Consider the following 18,433-nt stretch of genomic DNA (forward strand, 5'->3'; position numbering starts at 1 on the left):
TATACCGTGTTTCCCTGAAAATAACACCGGGACTTATATTAATTTTTGCTCCAAAAGACGCATTAGGGCTTATTTTCTGGCTAGGTCTTATTTTGGGGGAACTAAGGTACTAAATACATCCAGCTGGCTGACAATCTTAACTGGGGCTTATTTTGGGGGTAGAGCTTGTTTTACGAGCATCCTGAAAAATCATACTAGGGCTTATTTTCGGGGAAACAGGGTACACACACACACACATATACACACACACAAATATACACACATATGTGTATGTGAGTGTGTGTGTATCTCTATATCTATCATCTCTCTCTCTCTAATCTATGTCTGTCTGTCTGTCTATTTATCTATCTATCTATACCTCTATCTATCTATCTATCTATCTATCTATCTATCTATCTATCTATCTATCTATCTATCTATCTATCTAATCTACCTACCTACCTACCTACCTACCTACCTACCTACCTACCTACCTACCTACCTACCTATCTACCTACCTACCTACCTATCTATCTATCTATCTATCTATCTATCTATCTATCTATCTATCTATCTATCTATCTATCTATCTATCTATCTATCATATTTATATATATATCCATCTATATCTATCTCTATACCTATACCTCTATCTATCTATCTATCTATCTATCTATTTATCTATCTATCTATCATCTATCTATCTATCTACTCTACCTCTATCTATCTATCTATCTATCTATCTCTCTCTCTAATCTATGTCTGTCTGTCTGTCTATTTATCTATCTATCTATACATCTATCTATCTATCTATCTATCTATCTATCTATCTATCTATCTATCTATCTATCTATCTATCTATCTAATCTACCTACCTACCTACCTACCTACCTACCTACCTACCTACCTACCTACCTACCTACCTATCTATACCTCTATCTATCTATCTATCTATCTATCTATCATCTATCTATCTATCTATCTATCTATCTATCTACCTACCTACCTACCTACCTATCTATACCTCTATCTATCTATCTATCTATCTATCTATCTATCTATCTATCTATCTATCTATCTATCTATCTACTCTACCTCTATCTATCTATCTATCTATCTCCCTCCCTCTCTAATCTATGTCTGTCTGTCTGTCTATTTATCTATCTATCTATCTATCTATCTATCTATCTATCTATCTATCTATCTATCTATCTATCTATCTATCTATCTATCTATCTATCTAATCTACCTACCTACCTACCTACCTACCTACCTATCTATCTACCTACCTACCTACCTATACATCTATCTATCTATCTATCTATCTATCTATCTATCTATCTATCTATCTATCTATCTATCTATCTATCTATCTACCTACCTACCTACCTACCTATCTATACCTCTATCTATCTATCTATCTATCTATCTATCTATCTATCTATCTATCTATCTATCTATCTATCTATCTACTCTACCTCTATCTATCTATCTATCTCCCTCCCTCTCTCTCTCTCTCTATCTATCTAGATTATCTATATCTATCCATCTAAAAAATCTCTATTTAATCTATCTATATCTATCTATCCATCCATCCATCCATCCATCCATCCATCCAATCTCTCTCTAGATAATCTGTCTGTCTGTCTGTCTGTCTCTCTCTTTGAGCTCTCCCCCCCCCACTGCCCTGGGATGCTTTTTTTAAAATGCCGTATCACTCCCATCTATCTATCTATCTATCTATCTATCTATCTATCTATCTATCTATCTATCTATCTATCTATCTATCTATCTATCTATCTCCCTCCCCCCCGCTCTCTATCTAGATTATCTATATCTATCCATCTAAAAAATCTCTATTTAATCTATCTATATCTATCTATCCATCCATCCAATCTCTCTCTCTAGATAATCTGTCTGTCTGTCTGTCTCTCTCTCTCTCTCTCTCTTTGAGCTCTCTCTCTCTCCCCTCCCCCACATATCCCACTGCCCTGGGATGCTTTTTTTAAAATGCCATATCGCTCCCATATGAAAGGGGAAAGTGTGTGTGGGGGGGAAACGCTCTTTAAATCATAGCCATGGAAACCTCCAGGGAAGAGGACAACCCTTCCCCGTAGACCTTCCGAGTTCAAGGTTACAACTCACAAATGTCACTTTTTTAGGAAAGGTTATTGATGCCCATCTTTTGCTCTGGCGCTTAATAATTCATGCCACGGCAGCCTCCACGCTAGGGGTTTTTTCTGCAGTGTCCCTGCTATAAATCAAGGTCTGATGGTTGGTTGTTTTTTTTCCCACAGCTTAAGAGGCGAAGGCAGTTGCCTGTTTTGCAAGCCCAAGGGCTTAGCTGGTTCATCAAGCTGGTTTATTTATTAGGCCTGGAAGAAGTTCCTCCGTGCTCCAGGCCGATGTTCTTTCTCCCCACCCCTCCCGGGCTGGGTGACCAGCCAGCAGGACCTACCATGGCTACAGCAGATTTCACCTCTGGTGCTCTTCGCCTTTCTCCTTTTCCCTCCTCCTGGGTATCTTGGCTAGGCACTGAGACTTCAACCAGCAGCTCCACATAAGCCTCTCAGTCTTTCCCCAGCTCAGGTGTGGCGTTCCTGGAGTCAGGTTCCACCAGGCACCTGCAAAGCCCCGAGAGAACAAGGGAGAAATTCAGAAGCAGAAGAAATCAGAAACCAGTTTAATAGAATACTCCTCTTTATATAATAAGAGGGGAAATCAGAACTCGGAACGATGGTAGCATTAAGAATGTTTGAACAAATATGGTGATCGGCATAAAAATAACCTACTGAAAATATTGAATAATTAAAGAATGGAAGATGCGGTAGCTCAGTGACGCGGTGACTCAGTGGCTAAGACACTGAGCTTGTCGATCAAAAGGTCAGCAGTTCAGCGGTTCGAATCCCTAGTGCCGCATAACAGGGTGAGCTCCCGTGACTTGTCCCAGCTTCTGCCAACCTAGCAGTTCGAAAGCACGTAAAAAATGCAAGTGGAAAAATAGGGACCACCTTTGGTGGGAAGGGAACAGCGTTCCGTGTGCCTTTGGCGTTGAGTCATGCCAGCCACATGACCACGGAGATGTCTTCGGACAGCGCTGGCTCTTCAGCTTAGAAACAGAGACGAGCATAGCCCCCCTAGTCAGGAATGACTAGCACATACTTGCGACCTTTACCTTTATACACTAACATTCCCCCTTCTCTTATTTCTATCACTTATTCTAACTTTTAATTATGTCGCCCTTCATTAAAAAGACTTTTTCTTTCTATCCTACCTAACTTCTAGTCACGTCAGCTACTTAAAAAAAAAGAAAAGGAGAGAGAAAAGGAGAAGCAAATCAGAACAACAAAAAAAGAGAAATCATCTATCCGTCGTCTCTTGCCCGCTTCAATACTTTAATTGCTATGCTTTTTTTTTTTTTTTTTGTCTTGCCTCCCAAATTCCTCTCTTGGATCTTTATCTCTGTCTGCATCTTCTTCTTGGCTGTTCCATTTAGGTATAAATATAAAAATATTTAAGGTCCATCTTAAGACACTTGGCCAATTTTGAGGGTCAACCACCAGGAACACATTAATTTTGCAAGAGGAAACCCACAAGATAATCTTTGCAAGCTCTTACATCCAACCTCATTCTGGATTTGATTTCCAAGGTGAAGACTCAACTATTCAATGGCCGCATGCACCCGCCAATATTTGGGGGTAGCAGGGAAGGTTGAAAGTCCAAACGGGAACCTAAAGCTTTTTAAGTACCTCAGGCACTCCTTAAACTTCCCCCAAAATCCTGCAAAATGTCTCAGTCTCATTTTTTCCAACCCGCCAAAGAAGAGAGATAAGTAAGACAATACTAGAACTGACAGAAAATGAGCCCCCACTCTTGGTTTACTTGGAAGTTATTAGTAAGCAAAAACTTGCAAATGCGACAAAAATCCAGTAACTAGGTTCCTGTTGTCCCAAAGGTGCTTTTTCTGGAGGCAACTGGACTTCCTTGTTTTTTTCTTTTGAAGGCGTTTTGCTTCTCATCCAAGAAGCTTCTTCAGCTCTGACAGGATAGTGGGGAACGGAAGCATTGATACTCCTTGCAGACACCTTGAAGCACCTGGAGGTTTTTCTGTGTCCTCAGGGTCACCTGAGTGCTGCAAATGGTTCCTGTACTCTGCAATTTTTCCTCTGGAAATCCACTCCTACACCGACCACATTCAAAAGGCTGTTTATCCCAAATTGTGTAGCTAAAAGTCCGCAGGAATGGATTTCCAGGGGAAAAACTGCAGACTACAGGAACCAGGAGCATCACTCAGGTGACCCTGAGGACACAGATGAATCGCCAAATGGCCTCAACGACTCTCTAGAAGGATGCAAAGGACCAGCTGTCTGCAAGGAATATAAATCCTTCCATTCCCCACTATCCTGTCAGAGCTGAAGAAGCTTCTTGGATGAGAAGCGAAACATCTTCAAAAGAAAAAAAAAAACAAGAAAGTCCAGTTGGCTCCTGAAAAAGCACCTTTGGGGCAACCATGACCTGAATGACTGAGAATTTCTATAGACCTTTAGCCTCCGATTTGCATTATTTAGACTTTTCAGAAAGGGGGGAACAAGGATATTCTACCGATTTTGGCTTGCGTTGAAGTACTGTCGCTGTAACATTGATTTTTAACAATCTGAAAGATGCTGGCCAGTTCATAAAAGACCAAAAAAAAAAGGATACCATAAAAAGAGCAAAGCAATAAAATGAAAACAAAAATAAAATTCTTCCTGAGAAATCCCCTTGATTCTGATGCTGATTTTGGAGTTGGGTTGTTGGGTTGCCATCCAGCAATCTGACATATGTCCTTTATTAATCGTAGCTCTCACCTCCTATGCATTTATCTCGAAGGGTGGCAGATGGAAGGCCTTTTATTCAATGCCTGAAGCATTTCTCTAATGTTTATGGAAAACTTGCGTGCACGGAGTTACTCTCCTGGCAATCCCGTCCTCGGCCTATCTATAAATCCATTATAACCTGTGTGTCAGGGTTCCCACGGATGCCCTAATTAAATCATGAGCCTCAATTAAATCATGAAGCTTCAAAGAGCCAAGCTTCAAAAGAAAGCCAGTTATTTATTAGGAGCTTCATGTCCCCCACCTTCCCGAGTGAAGCTAGCTGACCCTACGTAATTTACACCCCAATTATGACCCTGTTCCCCCCCTCCCCCACGGTGGGTCACTCCTCTCATGCTGCTCTAAGTAACCCTGGGATACAGCCTTGAGAGAGATAAGCGTGGAATGTGCATCTGTCTTTGGCTGCCGTTTGGCCGGTTTCCCATCTCCCCCCACCCACCCCCCGGCCTATGGCAACTCGAAAGCACACATGCTTTGTGAGTTGACACTGTGGAATTCTCTACCAGTTGGCGATCCATGTATGTTTAGGAGAAAGTTGTTGAAGTTTTGAGGAATCCCAGAAAATTACCTGCCACCATCTCAATTTTTAACTAGACAGCTTTTTTTTTTTATTTTAACCAAACTCTCATGTGTCTATATGCAAATGAAGACTCAATCATCCATGCCAAAAGTATCTCAACTCATGGCAACTGGACCAAAGTTTCTTAAAACCGAGACGTTTTGTTACTCATCTAAGTAATTTCTTCAGTCAAAATGAAAATTTTGGGTAGGCAGAGAACGAACTGACCTGTTGTGCCTCGCTCGCTCCCCCCGCCGCAGCCAGGCCCCTCTTATCTCCTGCCGGACGCTGATAGTACAGGAGAATGTCCTGGCATGCCTCCAGCCCCCAGCCCTGGCACCATGCCCGGACAGGCCGAGCAAAACGAATGGCCTGACGTGCCTCCAGCCCCCAGTCCTGGCACCACGCCCAGACAAACGGAGCAACTAGACCCCTCCCTCACAGCATCTGAGCCTGAAGAATGTGAAGCCAGTCATGAGCTAAGATTACCAACAGCTGGAGGCTGGAGAGATCCTCGCTTCCGGAGAATAGAGAGGCGATGTCAGCAAAAGGAAGGGAGGGGCAGGCCTGGATAAGTGCTGAGTCATGGAGCCACACCCCATGGCCTATATAAAGGATCTGCTTTCTGGCATTCTCTAAGTCAGGCAAAGTCTAACTTGGATTGCTGAAGTCACATCCTGGTCTCCTGCCTGCCCTGAGAACTCTGACAGAACTTTGGCAAAGCTACAGAGGCTTTGCAGCCACGCTTGATACGGACTTCCCCGACCCGGCCGTCAGAGGAGGAGTGGGACACGACATGACCCTTGCCATGTAGACTGCAGGGGTTAGGGTCCCAAAATAAAAAGCAACATGTAAAAAGCATCACATGTCTATTCACTGTCAAATTGCCTCCTTGTTTATTTTGCGGAGAGATTAAATTTTGGTTTGGCCCAAAATGCAAGTCGGGAGAAAAGAGACAAATGGCAGACACAGTGCAGAATAGTTAAACTATAGGGTGGATAAAAATAGATGATTTTTAAAAAAAATTAAAAATCAAATTTTTAAAATTTTAATCGGACTTTTTAAATCTAAATTGGGTTTATTTTTATTTTTATCGAATTTATCTATTAATAAAATGCTTTCGGAGTAAAAAAAAACCTATCTAAAGATAGTTTTCTATTTAAGAGACATTCATAATTTAGTTTATTCAGCATGAAATGGAGCTTAGTTACGTAGCGTGAGGCTGTATATTCTGCAATATTTACATTTTTGGTCAACTCATTCAACGAATCCAAGCTCCGCAAGCTGAGATAACATGAACTGCACTGATGCATGCACACAATTTCACAGTAAGCATGAGATAAATCATGAAACAAAGTTCAGGAATATTCCTTGATCTTTGCAAATCTTTGTAGACTACAAATTTTGGCGAGAAATGCATCTGTACCACCGGGCTCTAAGTGTAAGGAGGAAGGGCAAGCAATACAAATGAAAGTGAAGCTTTCTAAGCAGCTTATAAATATACTATTAAAGAGCACCTTGTCATTTCAGATCCATCATGGCAGCAGCGCCCTGTTAGCGGGCATCCACTCACCTACTGCCCGCCACCTCCCTCACCTTACGGCATCCCCAGCCGTCCCATTAAAGTGACTGGGACGGTCGGTGAGTCAACAGCGGGTCAGAGGAGGAGCCACTGCGGGACAGAGACGACAACTGCTCTTGCAAAATTATGATTTAAATCGAGCCTTTTTACTAGTGATTTAAATCATGATTTAAATCGGCTTGATTTAAATCAAATCCACCCTGTTAATCCCTTGTACTTCGGCGGCAAAGGAAGAGACACAAAAACAAACACTAAGGAAAAATGTTCCACCAAAGTCGTGGACCAATTAAGAAGCAAAACAAAGGAGCAAATTTCCACCCAATGAATTGCGTTTAGCAGGCAGGCTGTTCTGACCTAGACTCCCGGATACAGTAAAAGCACACAATGAGTTCCAAAAACCCTCTTTTTATTTCAACGGCTGTGAATTCTGTTCATTCACAGCCCATACTGAGTCACAAATAGTTGGTAAAGAGTCCGACAGAAGTCTCCCACAGTCTTTCGGGATAAGGCTGATAAGCACCCATCTTTTATCTCCCTTGACATACTGCCATAGACCTAATGGTCAATTAGCTTTCGAGGCTACACGGAGCACAGAGTCAAAACGGAGCTTCAGAATTTAAACAGACCAGCATGAACAAAGTTGCTTCCTGCAAAGGCTCACGTGCCTTTGCTCCTCCTTTATGTCTTATGGGAGGGGACCAATCATCTCCAAGCCTTACTCCCAAGTTGACCCTTTTGTTTTAACTGTTCTTGCCTTTTGGAAGCTCTGCGCATGTGCGCACTGGAAACAGGCTTCCCCTGTTCCACTGCTTCGCTGATGTCCGACTTTGGAGACTCTGGAGACTGTACGTAAGTCCCAGATGGCCCTGGCCCCATCTCTGCCTCCGACGCAGAGCCTTCCCCAGGCCCCAGGACTGGCCCATGTTCCTCCCCAGCCTCCTCACTGTCCGACTCTCCTGCCAGCTCCGCAGGCTTCCGGTGGACTACAACACAAACCAACATAAATGCAAGTATTTGAATATGGTAGAAGCTTTGGGAGACACATACTTTGGACTTCCGAGATGGGAGAAAAGCAGACAACCTGGCTCAAAAACAGTCACTGGGAGAGGGACCTTGGAGTCCTAGGGGACAACCACTTAAGTGCCAGCCGTCTGCGGCAGCAGCCAAAAAAGCTAACACAATCCTTGGTTGTATAACCAGAGGCATAGAATCAAAATCACGGGACGAATTATTACTGCTTTATTAAAGCCTTCGCACCTGGGATTCCGTGTTCAGTTTTGGTCACCACGTTATAAATGAAGATGTTGAGACTTTGGGAACAGTGCAAAGAAGAGCAACTAAGATGAATAAGGGTCTCAAGATAAATAAAAAAAAACATATGAAGAATGGTTGCAGGACTTGGGTTTGGCCAGTCTAGAGAAAAGAAGAACTAGGAGGGACATGATAGCAATCTTCCAGTATTTGAGGGGCTGCCACAAAGAGGAGCGGGGTCAAATTATTCTTCAAAGCACCAGAAGGCAGGACAAGAAAAAATGCATGGAAACCCATCAAGCCCCCTCAGCTGCTAGAGAAAAAGTGGGCTCGATCTATATCTGTCTTTCTGTCTATCAATTATACATCTATCTACTTACCTCCCTACCAATCATCTATCTCTCTACCTACCTACCTACCTACCTATCATCATCTCTATATCTATCATCTATCTATCTAATCTATCTATCTGTCTATCATCTATCTATCTACTTACCTACCTACCTATCATCATCTCTATATCTATATATCATCTATCTGTCTATCATCTGTCTGTCTGTCTATCTATCTTTCAATCATCTATATATCTACCTACTTACCATTATCATCATTTCTATATCTATCTATCATCTACCTACCTACCTATCATCCATCCATCCATCCACTTACCTATCATTATATTTATCATCTATCTATCTGTCTGTCTGTCTATCATCTATCTACCAGTATCTTCCTACTTATTTACCTACCTATCATCATTTCTATATCTATCATCTATCTATCATCTACCTACCTACCTATCATCCATCCATCCATCCACTTACCTAACTATCATTATATTTATCATCTATCTATCTATCTGTCTGTCTGTCTATCATCTATCTATCTATCTATCTATCTATCTATCTATCTATCTATCTATCTATCTATCTATCTATCTATCTACCAGTATCTTCCTACTTATTTACCTACCTATCATCATTTCTATATCTATCATCTATCTATCATTTACCTACCTACCTACCTATCATCTATCTATCATCATCATCTATATATCTATCTTTTTTTTAAAAAAAATATTTTAATTATACAATTTTCTTCATTTTACCTTACAATTTTTGCTTTGCAGCAGCTCTGTATCGGTACTTATCTACAACTTTTTACTCTTATATATACTAATATGTATACAGTATATAATTATCACCCTAACCTTATTTATTTATGTTGAATTTTTCTGTTGTATTTATCATCATCTCTATATCTATCTATCTATCTATCTATCTATCTATCTATCTATCTATCTATCTATCTATCTATCTATCTATCTATCTAATCTATCCCTCCATCCCTCTCTCCATCCATCTATCTCCCTCCCCTCACTTCCTCCCTCCATCCAACCAACATCCGACAAATTAAAAGAATAAAGATACATACAAAAAGCTTTCTACCAAAGGGCCACCACCACGCAGGGTGGGCTTTTTACTTGATTTCACGGTAGGAAAGCCCCCAGCTGTTGACCTTCTCGAGTTCAATCCATACCTCCGCTGAAGGTTCTGGATGCTACAGGCACTGAGCGGCCTCTGCTTCACTCAAGGCAGCCTCTACGTCATGACAGGTACGTCCTTCCGATTTATTTCAGAGATCAAAAGCTTTGGCGCTGCGACTTCGCTTTGCCAGCAAAGTGGACCCGTCTGACCAGAACTGCTGCTGCTCCAAGCCTGCTCAACCGGACTTTCTTCTCAACGGAAAAGAAGGCAAGTACAAAAGGAGTTTCAGGACTCTGCTTTTCAACCTATCTGAGCAAACGCTTTTGATTCGGGGCTGCCCGAAGAAAACTTTTTCCAGCCTCACGACAAATTCTTCGTCTAATCCGCAATGAGATCAAGTCACTTCGAGTGGTCTTCCGGCCGAAGAGACGCTCCAGAGAGAGCAGTCTCAAAATTGGCCCTCACTTCTTTCACCACATCAGGGCCCGTCTTGAACTCTGCTTCTCCCTCCCGGCCTGGCATTCTTGTTTTGCTTCTCTCCTATTTCTCTGGCTGGACTTTAGACCGTCTCGTGCGTCCGTCCGTCCCTGCTCTTTGCAACAATTAACCACTCGGTGTGTAATTCCTCCTCGTTGTAATTCCTGGCTCTCTTTTTAATTGCTGCAATACCTGCAGACCGGCGAGTCAGGGTAGCCAAGTAATAGATCCACCGCAAGCAAAAACTCCCAAAGCAGGTGGATTCCTCAAAGAATATATCATAGGGGCGCATATCGGGTGAAAACCGACTCTAAAGGTTCCCGCAGTTTTTCACCTAATTAAAAGTTCTTCCCTCCCCACAATCCCAATCAGTCACATGGTCCAATCAAGGCACTGTCTGGTTGCCTGGTGACATCACTCCTCTTTCCTCTGACCAGGTGTGAGAAGGTCCTTGGTTCCCAAGAGGAAGTACCGTATATACTCGAGTATAAGCCGAGTTTTTCAGCACATTTTTTGTGCTGAAAAACGTCCCCTCGGCTTATACTCGGGTCTATACGGCTTATACTCGGGGTTTTTTTTTTTAAGCCCCTCGGCTTATACTCGAGTATATACGGCTTATACTCGAGGTTTTTTTTTTTTCTTTTTTTCACATTTTACCGGACTGAAGCCCTGCCGGTGCAGTGAGAGGGCGGGGCGGGGGAGCCGCCAGCCTTCTCAGCTGAGGGAGGGAGGGTTTCCCCAACCGGTAGGTGCCTCATTTCCCACCCTCGGCTTATACTCGAGTCCCCAGTTTACCCCCGTTTTTGGGGTAAAATTGGGGACCTCGGCTTATACTCGGATCGGCTTATATTCGAGTATATACGGTATTTTGCTTTGACTACACAAACCCAGCTAACTCTAATCCCCCCCCCCCATCCCTTAGCTCCAGTGTGGCAACACCGAAGCTCCAAGATGGCTTCGGCCAGGTCAGCTGCATTCTTAGTGGCCGGTTCAAAACCTGCTCGAAGGCTGGAGAGCAGAGACCCAAGGAAAGCTCAGCTTGACATTCCTGGGTTAAATATATATCTGCCCTGGAAAAGACGAGCATTCCAGCCGTCCAACCGTCTCCACCAGTTATGCCGAGACAGACTTGGACAACTCAGCTCCTCATCATTGCATCATTTGATCCCCTCCTTTGCAAAGTGGCCGATCAAGGAACTTGGCGAATCCACAGCGGTGTCGTAATACAACCCAACGTCGTTACAAACAACTGGGGCGTGGGCGTTAGCAGTCGCGTTAGCAATTCCAAGGAAGCACGCCGTCTCCCTCTCAGCAATTTTGGATCCAGTAACTACACCTTTGGGGTTGAGGTGTGCTCAACCTGGGTTTTTGAGTCATTCTCTGACTCTCTGCTTCTAAGGAAGTCTTGCGTTCAAAGATGGAGTCCACAGATACTTTTTTTAGCATCTTGACAACTCCCTGTAACCTGAATTTCTTAAGTAAAAATAAACAAGAATGCTGAAATACTGCAAGCTGCCCAGTTCCAATCTCAATCTTACATCCAAAAGTAGATCTGTCCTTCTATATATTTCCCCCTCAAAACGACAAAGAATGATGGGTGATGAAAAATACCTACCCTGTCTATCTATGGAGCTTCTCAATCATCCAAGTCATGGTTTCCCAAAGGTGCTGTCAACTCGTAAAGCATTCCTAGCCTGCTCTCAAGTTGCCATAGTCAGGAGGGGGGGAACTGATAGACCAACATGGCAGCAACCAGAAGCACATTCCACGCATACCTTTCTCACGGCAGAAGCTTAGATTACCGGAGTCAGACGGAGAGGTGTTCTCTACAGCCTGCGAAAGTGCTCCGTTGGAGAATGTGATTTACAACACACCCTGGGAGGAGGGAGGAAACAGGGTCATAGTAGGGACGTAAATTATGTGGGGCAGAGCTGACTCCACTTGGGTATGTGCCGACATGTTGCTTCTAATAAATAACTGGATTTCTTTTGAAACTTGGCTCGAGGCTCATGAATTAATTAGGGTGTCGCTCGGAACCCTGACAGGTGCTTTTTAAAAGGCAACTGGAATTTCTTGGTCCGGTCCAGTCGCCTTTTGAAAAGCACCTTTGGGACCTCTATCCTGCCTTGCAGAAGAACAACCTTAAGAGAAAGTTTGAGATGATAAGAGAAGACACAGCATCTTCAGACCAGTTGACCACCCCTGCCCTTCTGTGGACCTTTTGATGGACCAACACAGTAGCAACCAGAAGCACATTCCACGCATACCTTTCTCATGGTGGAAGACCAGATTACCAGAGCCAGACAAAGACGTATTCTCTACAGCCCACAAAAGTGTACCAAATAGTTGAAGCCCCTCCAAATATGTCCACCAACTCTCCAAAGCCGGTGACCCTGATCACAACTGAGGAAGCCAACTGAGACAAAGAGGAACAGGGGGACATCTCTTTTGGAGCAAGGGTCACCAACCTTTCGGACCTCAAGGACCACTAAATTCATAATTTTAAATCCCACAGACCGCTAATATGATCTGCCTAGTGACCGGGTGGGTGTGGCTTGGTGGTCATGTGACTGGGTGGGTGTGGCAAACTTGATGTCACTCACATCGAGGGGTGCCTCGCTGGTCTCTACTCGCCCCTCCCCTCCCAGCCATTCCTCGCATTCCCACCTGGGCTCCTTAGGGCCCCAACAGGAAGCAGTTGCTGGAGCTAAGCAGCCACCACGAGAAAGAGTTGGCAAAACAGCTCAGTTCAAATTGGATCTGAACGAGAAGGAGGTTCAGCAGAAGCACCTCACTGAGGACTACGAGCATAGGCTTTCCAAGCAGAGAGAAGATCTGTGGGAATGCAAGGCCAGGTACCGGCGCCTGGAGACTCAGTGGGCTGAGATAGTCAGCCATTTCCAAGCCATGATGCTGTCCCACTGGAACGAGGCCCTCTGGCTCTTCGCCACCAGTGGTACTTCCCTCCAGCCTTTGCCCAAAACCCAGCACCAGGAGGCCGAAGCAGACCCCAAGTCAGAATTTCTGCCCCCCTCCGGCCCACACAAAAAGACCCTGAAGGGGGAGACTCTCTGCAGCAACACAAACGTTCATTGCACGTATCCGGCCCAGGGGCCGTCGTTTGAGGACCCCTGATTTAGTGCAATATTAGAAAAATGCAAATCGTTTTTCTGCGGACCACCAACATTTTCTCGCAGACGACCGGTTGGAGGGAATGGAGATTTCACACAGTGGTGGCACTCGAGAAAGCTCATTTCAGACAACCTCAACGTTCTGGTAAGAACCACACCTGAAGCAACCCGACATCTCTTTCTGTGCGGATGCTGCATTCCATGAAGTGCCGCAATGGAGAAGAACGGAGATGGAGCTGGTCTTCTGCCAGATGTCCCCAAATTTGGGCTTGCTGGACAGATGGCTTTGCTACTGCAACCCTTGCAACCTGCTGAGCCCAACACGTGATCGCTCTACGTTTGAAGATCAAGAAAGCCACTGCCTTTTCCCCCCCCCTCTGCCTCGTTTAAACAGATACTCTCTCTCTCTCCCTTCTTCAAGGAGCGTTTCTTACGGTCCGCGCACACCAATGACAGAGGACGAAGCCCACCCTGGTTCCTTCTGCACCGTAATTTTAATTTCTGGCCCCCGTTCAAAGTTCTCTCCAGCAGCATCCGTCACAGTGGGGAAACCGTAACTGGGTCATCGTCGCTCCAGTGAGCATGCTGGCACCGAACGCTGGCGATCATTTATTTTATTATTTTTAGGTGCTCTTGGAACCAGGCCCGAATCAACCCGGGGGTGGGGGGTGGAGGGGTGGAATTGAACCAACGCTGCGCACAAAATACGAGGCGAACAGCCCAAAGAACAAAGCCTAACCTCAACATTTAATCCTCAAACTGGCCACGTTAATACAATTCAGCTGGTCCATTAACAAAGGTTTCCTTATTCCTGAATTCAGACAAAATGGGACTCGGCAGCCAATTGAGCAATACTTCTCCAAATGTTTCAGATGTTTCTGGGAGAAGCCAGCAATATCTGCTCACCTGAGAAAAGGATAGGAGCACTAGGGATGTTGGCGAAACGGAAGATTTTCCAAACCAGCAAAGGAGAATTTGGGACCCACACGCCATGCGAAATATATTCCCACAGCTGAGTTTTTGAGTATCGAAATCGGTGTTTTCTCAATCTTTAAGACAGGTGGACTTCAACCTGTGGCAAGGGAATTCTGGGAGTTGAAGTCCACCTATTTTAAGCTGAAACTGTTGAGACCCTAGAAAGAGTGCAGTGAAGAGCAACAAAGATGATTTAGTGGACTGGAGGATAAAAAATATGAAGAACGGTTGCAGGAACTGGGCATGTCTAGTTTAATGAAAAGAAGGACTAGGGGAGACATGATAGCTGTCTTCCAATATCTCGGGGCTGCCCCAGAGAAGAGGGAGTCAAACTATTCTCCAAAGCACCTGAAGGCAGGACAAGAAGCAATGGGTGGAAACTAAGCAAGGAGAGAAGCAACTTAGAACTAAGGAGAAATTTCCTGAAAGTGAGAACAATTAACCAGTGGAACAACTTGCCTCCAGAAGTTGTGAATGCTCCAACACTGGAGGCTTTTAAGAAGATGTTGGAAAACCATTTGTCTGAAGTGGTGTAGGGTTTCCTGCCTAAGCAGAGGGTTGGACTAGAAGACCTCCAAAGTCCCTTCCAACTTTGATATTCTATGTTCTAAGCCGCCAAGATGGAAAAATCCTGATCAAAATCCTTTTTGGGGGAAGCCGCAGAAAAAAAACCCAGCCTGAGTGAACCCTAAACGTGATTTATTGGCGGGTTATTGCAACACTCAAGCTTTAATGAACCACATTATTTTTAACTGCCCCGATGCCAAAAAGTTTTGTTACGAGACAATACGTAAACGCTTGAAAGAATAAATCCAACCTCCAGCACGCTATTAGAGACGGTAATCGATGAGCGCAAAGTAGTTATAGAAAAGAGTTTGCTTTCGACAAACATCATTTTGCTACCGAGTGCCTTTAAACAAACTTGTTCTGGAAATGAAAGGGAGGGGGGGGAAAGGTTGTGGGTGGAGAGAAATTATTGCTGATGGCATGTACATATTCTGCATAAGAAGTTCTCTTAAGTGCATTTTCAAGCAAAGACGGATCTCTGGCTAGCCGGATGCACTAAAATATTTAACAAAAGAGCACACGGGGAGATAAATTAAACCAGCGGACCGCTTTTGACTTGTTACCCTGCCTTAGGGAGGTTCCAGCAGTTTTTCCTTGTAAGTACTGGGGGATCGGTTGGCCAGCAAGACGGATATTTTCCGAGCCCTGGCATCTGACGCCAGCTGCGATTTGGAACCTGTTTGGCTTCTTAACGTCTGCATCCCTTCTTAAAATGGCAATATAAAACCATAGGGGCAAAAAAAATAACCCGGCCCGCTATTTAAGTGGAGAGTCATTAATCTTTAAACTAGCCATCGGAGCCAAGGAGAGGCCACTGAACTATTTGGTAAAGCAGAGAACCGGGAAAGGCACCGACTTCATCAGGGGAGCTGGATATCTTGCAGGAACTGGGTATGTCTAGTCTGATGAAGAGGGAGGCGGTGGCTCGGTGGCTAAGGCGCTGAGCTTGTAGATCGGAAAGGTCGGCAGTTTGGCGGTTCGAATCCCGAGTGCCGCGTAACGGGGTGAGCTCCTGTGACTTGTCCCAGCTTCTGCCAACCTAGCAGTTCAAAAGCAGTTAAAAAAATGCAAGTAGGAAAATAGGGACCACCTTTGATGGGAAGGGAACAGCGTTCTGTGTGCCTTTGGTGTTGAGTCATGCCGGCCACATGACTACGGAGACGCCTTCGGACAGCGCTGGCTCTTCAACTTTGAAACGGAGATGAGCACCACCCCCTAGAGTCGGGAACGACTAGCACATAGGTGTGAGGGGAATCTTTACCTTAACTTTAGTCTGATGAAAAGAAGGACTAGGAGAGACATGACAGCAGTCTTCCAATATCTCAGGGGCTGCCCCAAAGAAGAGGGAGTCAAACTATTCTCCAAAGGAGCTGAAGGCAGGACAAGAAGCAACAAGTGGAAACTAATCAAGGAGAGAAGCACTCAGAACCAAGGAGAAATTTCCTGATAGTGAGAACAATTAATCAGTGGAACAACTTGCCTCCAGAAGTTGTGAATGCTCCAAGACTGGAAGTTTTTAAGAAGATGTTGGATAACCATTTGTCTGAAGTGGTGTAGAGTTTCCTGCCTAAGCAGCGGGTTGGACTAGAAGACCTCCAAGGTCCCTTCCAACTCTGTTATTCTATTCTATTCTATTCTATTCTATTCTATTCTATTCTATTCTATTCTATTCTATTCTATTCATCATCAGGGGGGAAAAACTGCTGCCTTGGGATGGAGCAGGTCTGATTGGAATGAACCCGAATATACATCACCTTTAAAACTTGCTTTGAAATACACCAGGTAAGAAACTTCCAAAACAAAATTTAAAATCAGTTTTGAAGGCTGTGAAACCAGATCACAAAGACAGGGACAAAATCAGGAAGCGTCTGGTTTTCCAAGGTAAAGGTAAAGGTTAACCTCGCACATACGTGCTAGTCGTTCCCGACACTAGGGGGCGGTGCTCATCTCCGTTTCAAAGCCGAAGAGCCAGCGCTGTCCGGACGCCTCCGTGGTCATGTGGCCGGCGTGACTCAACGCCAAAGGCGCACGGAACGCTGTTCCCTTCCCACCAAAGATGGTCCCTATTTTTCTACTTGCATTTGTTTTTACCTGCTTTCGAACTGCTAGGTTGGCCGAAGCTGGGACAAGTCACGGGAGCTCACCCCGTTATGCAGCACTAGGGATTTGAACCGCTGAGCTGCCGACCTTTTGATCGACAAGCTCAGCGTCTGAGCCACCGTGTCCCCCTAGCTTTTCCAAAGCACCCCCTTTTATTTCAAGACCGTTAAGTTTTTGTGAGCTACGGTTTACCTTCATCGGGGACGGCTAGAGAAATGTATGTCAATCCACTCTTGTTTGGGCTGATGACGCAAAGATTCTGCCTTCTCATAAAACAAGGAAAAGGTCTGATCAGATTCCTTTTGATGTTTTTTTTGTTCCGACGGACTTCTCAAGCTCTCCCGCTTGAGAAACCAGAGCACGCCGACGCAGAAAGACCACCTGAATTAAAATTTCAGGTGGGAGTGAAGTTGCTGGAGGAACCTTTAAAGCAGGGCTCCTCCAACTTTTCCGGTTTTGCAGACCGGTACGGGGTGGGTGGGATGGTTTCATGCAAGTGACGGAAAAACACAAAATGTGTGTGCCAGCTCGGCCACTGCTTGTGCAAGGGGGAAATGCATGTGTGTGCATGCTCACTTTGGATGTCCAGGTTTTGAATAGCTCACGGCCCGGACTGTGGCTTGGGGGTCGGGGTTGGGGACCCCTGCTTTAAAGGCTTGGTACCAGCCCTTAATGAACCCGGAAGAAACAAGTGAATTAAGAATCAAGGAGAGAAGCAACCTAGAACCGAGGCGAAATTTCCTGACAGTTACAAACAGTTAATCAGTGGAACAACTTGCCACTGGAAGTTGTGAATGCTCCAACACTGGAGGTTTAAGAAGAGACTGGATAGCCATTGGTCTGAAGTGTTGTAGGGTTTCCTGCCTAGGCAGGGGGGTTGGACTAGAAGACCTCCAAGGTCCCTTCCAACTCTATCATTCCATTCCATTCTACATTTTCTATTCTATTCCATTCCATTCCATTCCATTCCATTCTTATTCTATTCCATTCCATTCTACATTTTCTATTCTATTCTATTCTATTCTATTCTATTCTATTCTATTCTATTCTATTCTATTCTATTCTATTCCGATTTCTATTCTGAATTCTATTCTATTCTGTAGTCTATTCTATTCTATTCTGAATCCTATTCCATTCTATTCTATTCTATTCCGATTTCTTATTCCATTCTATTCCGATTTCTGTTCTGTTCTGTTCTGTTCTGTTCTGTTCTGTTCTGTTCTGTTCTATTCTATTCTATTCTATTCTATTCTATTCTATTCTATTCTATTCTATTCTATTCTATTCTATTCCGGTTTCTTATTCTGTTCTGTTCTATTCTATGTTCCATTCCATTCCTATGTCCCTGCTCCAATCTCTAATGCCTTTGTCCTTTCCTGGCTGAAATTCCTCTGGAGTTTTGTTTCTCCATCATTTTTTCTTTTCTTTTGCAAGATGCCACACAACCTCGT

General features: G+C 44.2%; 1 protein-coding gene across 8 annotated transcripts in view; it reads right to left on the reverse strand.

The window, feature by feature from the left end:
• The window catches only part of STRBP (spermatid perinuclear RNA binding protein), a 79,240-nt gene that overhangs the window by 52,858 nt on the left and 7,949 nt on the right, over positions 1-18,433 (reverse strand). For 7 of the 8 annotated variants that reach the window (XR_009152294.1, XM_058159262.1, XM_058159265.1 and 4 more), the window contains exon 2: positions 2,438-2,603. Coding sequence is in view for 7 of the 8 variants with exons in the window: in XM_058159262.1 (XP_058015245.1) it covers positions 2,438-2,440 (3 nt within the window). In the remaining variant the exon portion in view is untranslated. Of the gene's footprint in view, positions 1-2,437; positions 2,604-9,679; positions 9,701-18,433 lie in introns of those variants that run through there. The other variant, XM_058159264.1, reaches the window with a different exon arrangement.

The sequence above is a fragment of the Ahaetulla prasina genome, chromosome 16 (genome assembly GCF_028640845.1).
Source record: "Ahaetulla prasina isolate Xishuangbanna chromosome 16, ASM2864084v1, whole genome shotgun sequence".
Classification (NCBI taxonomy): Eukaryota; Metazoa; Chordata; class Lepidosauria; order Squamata; family Colubridae; genus Ahaetulla; species Ahaetulla prasina.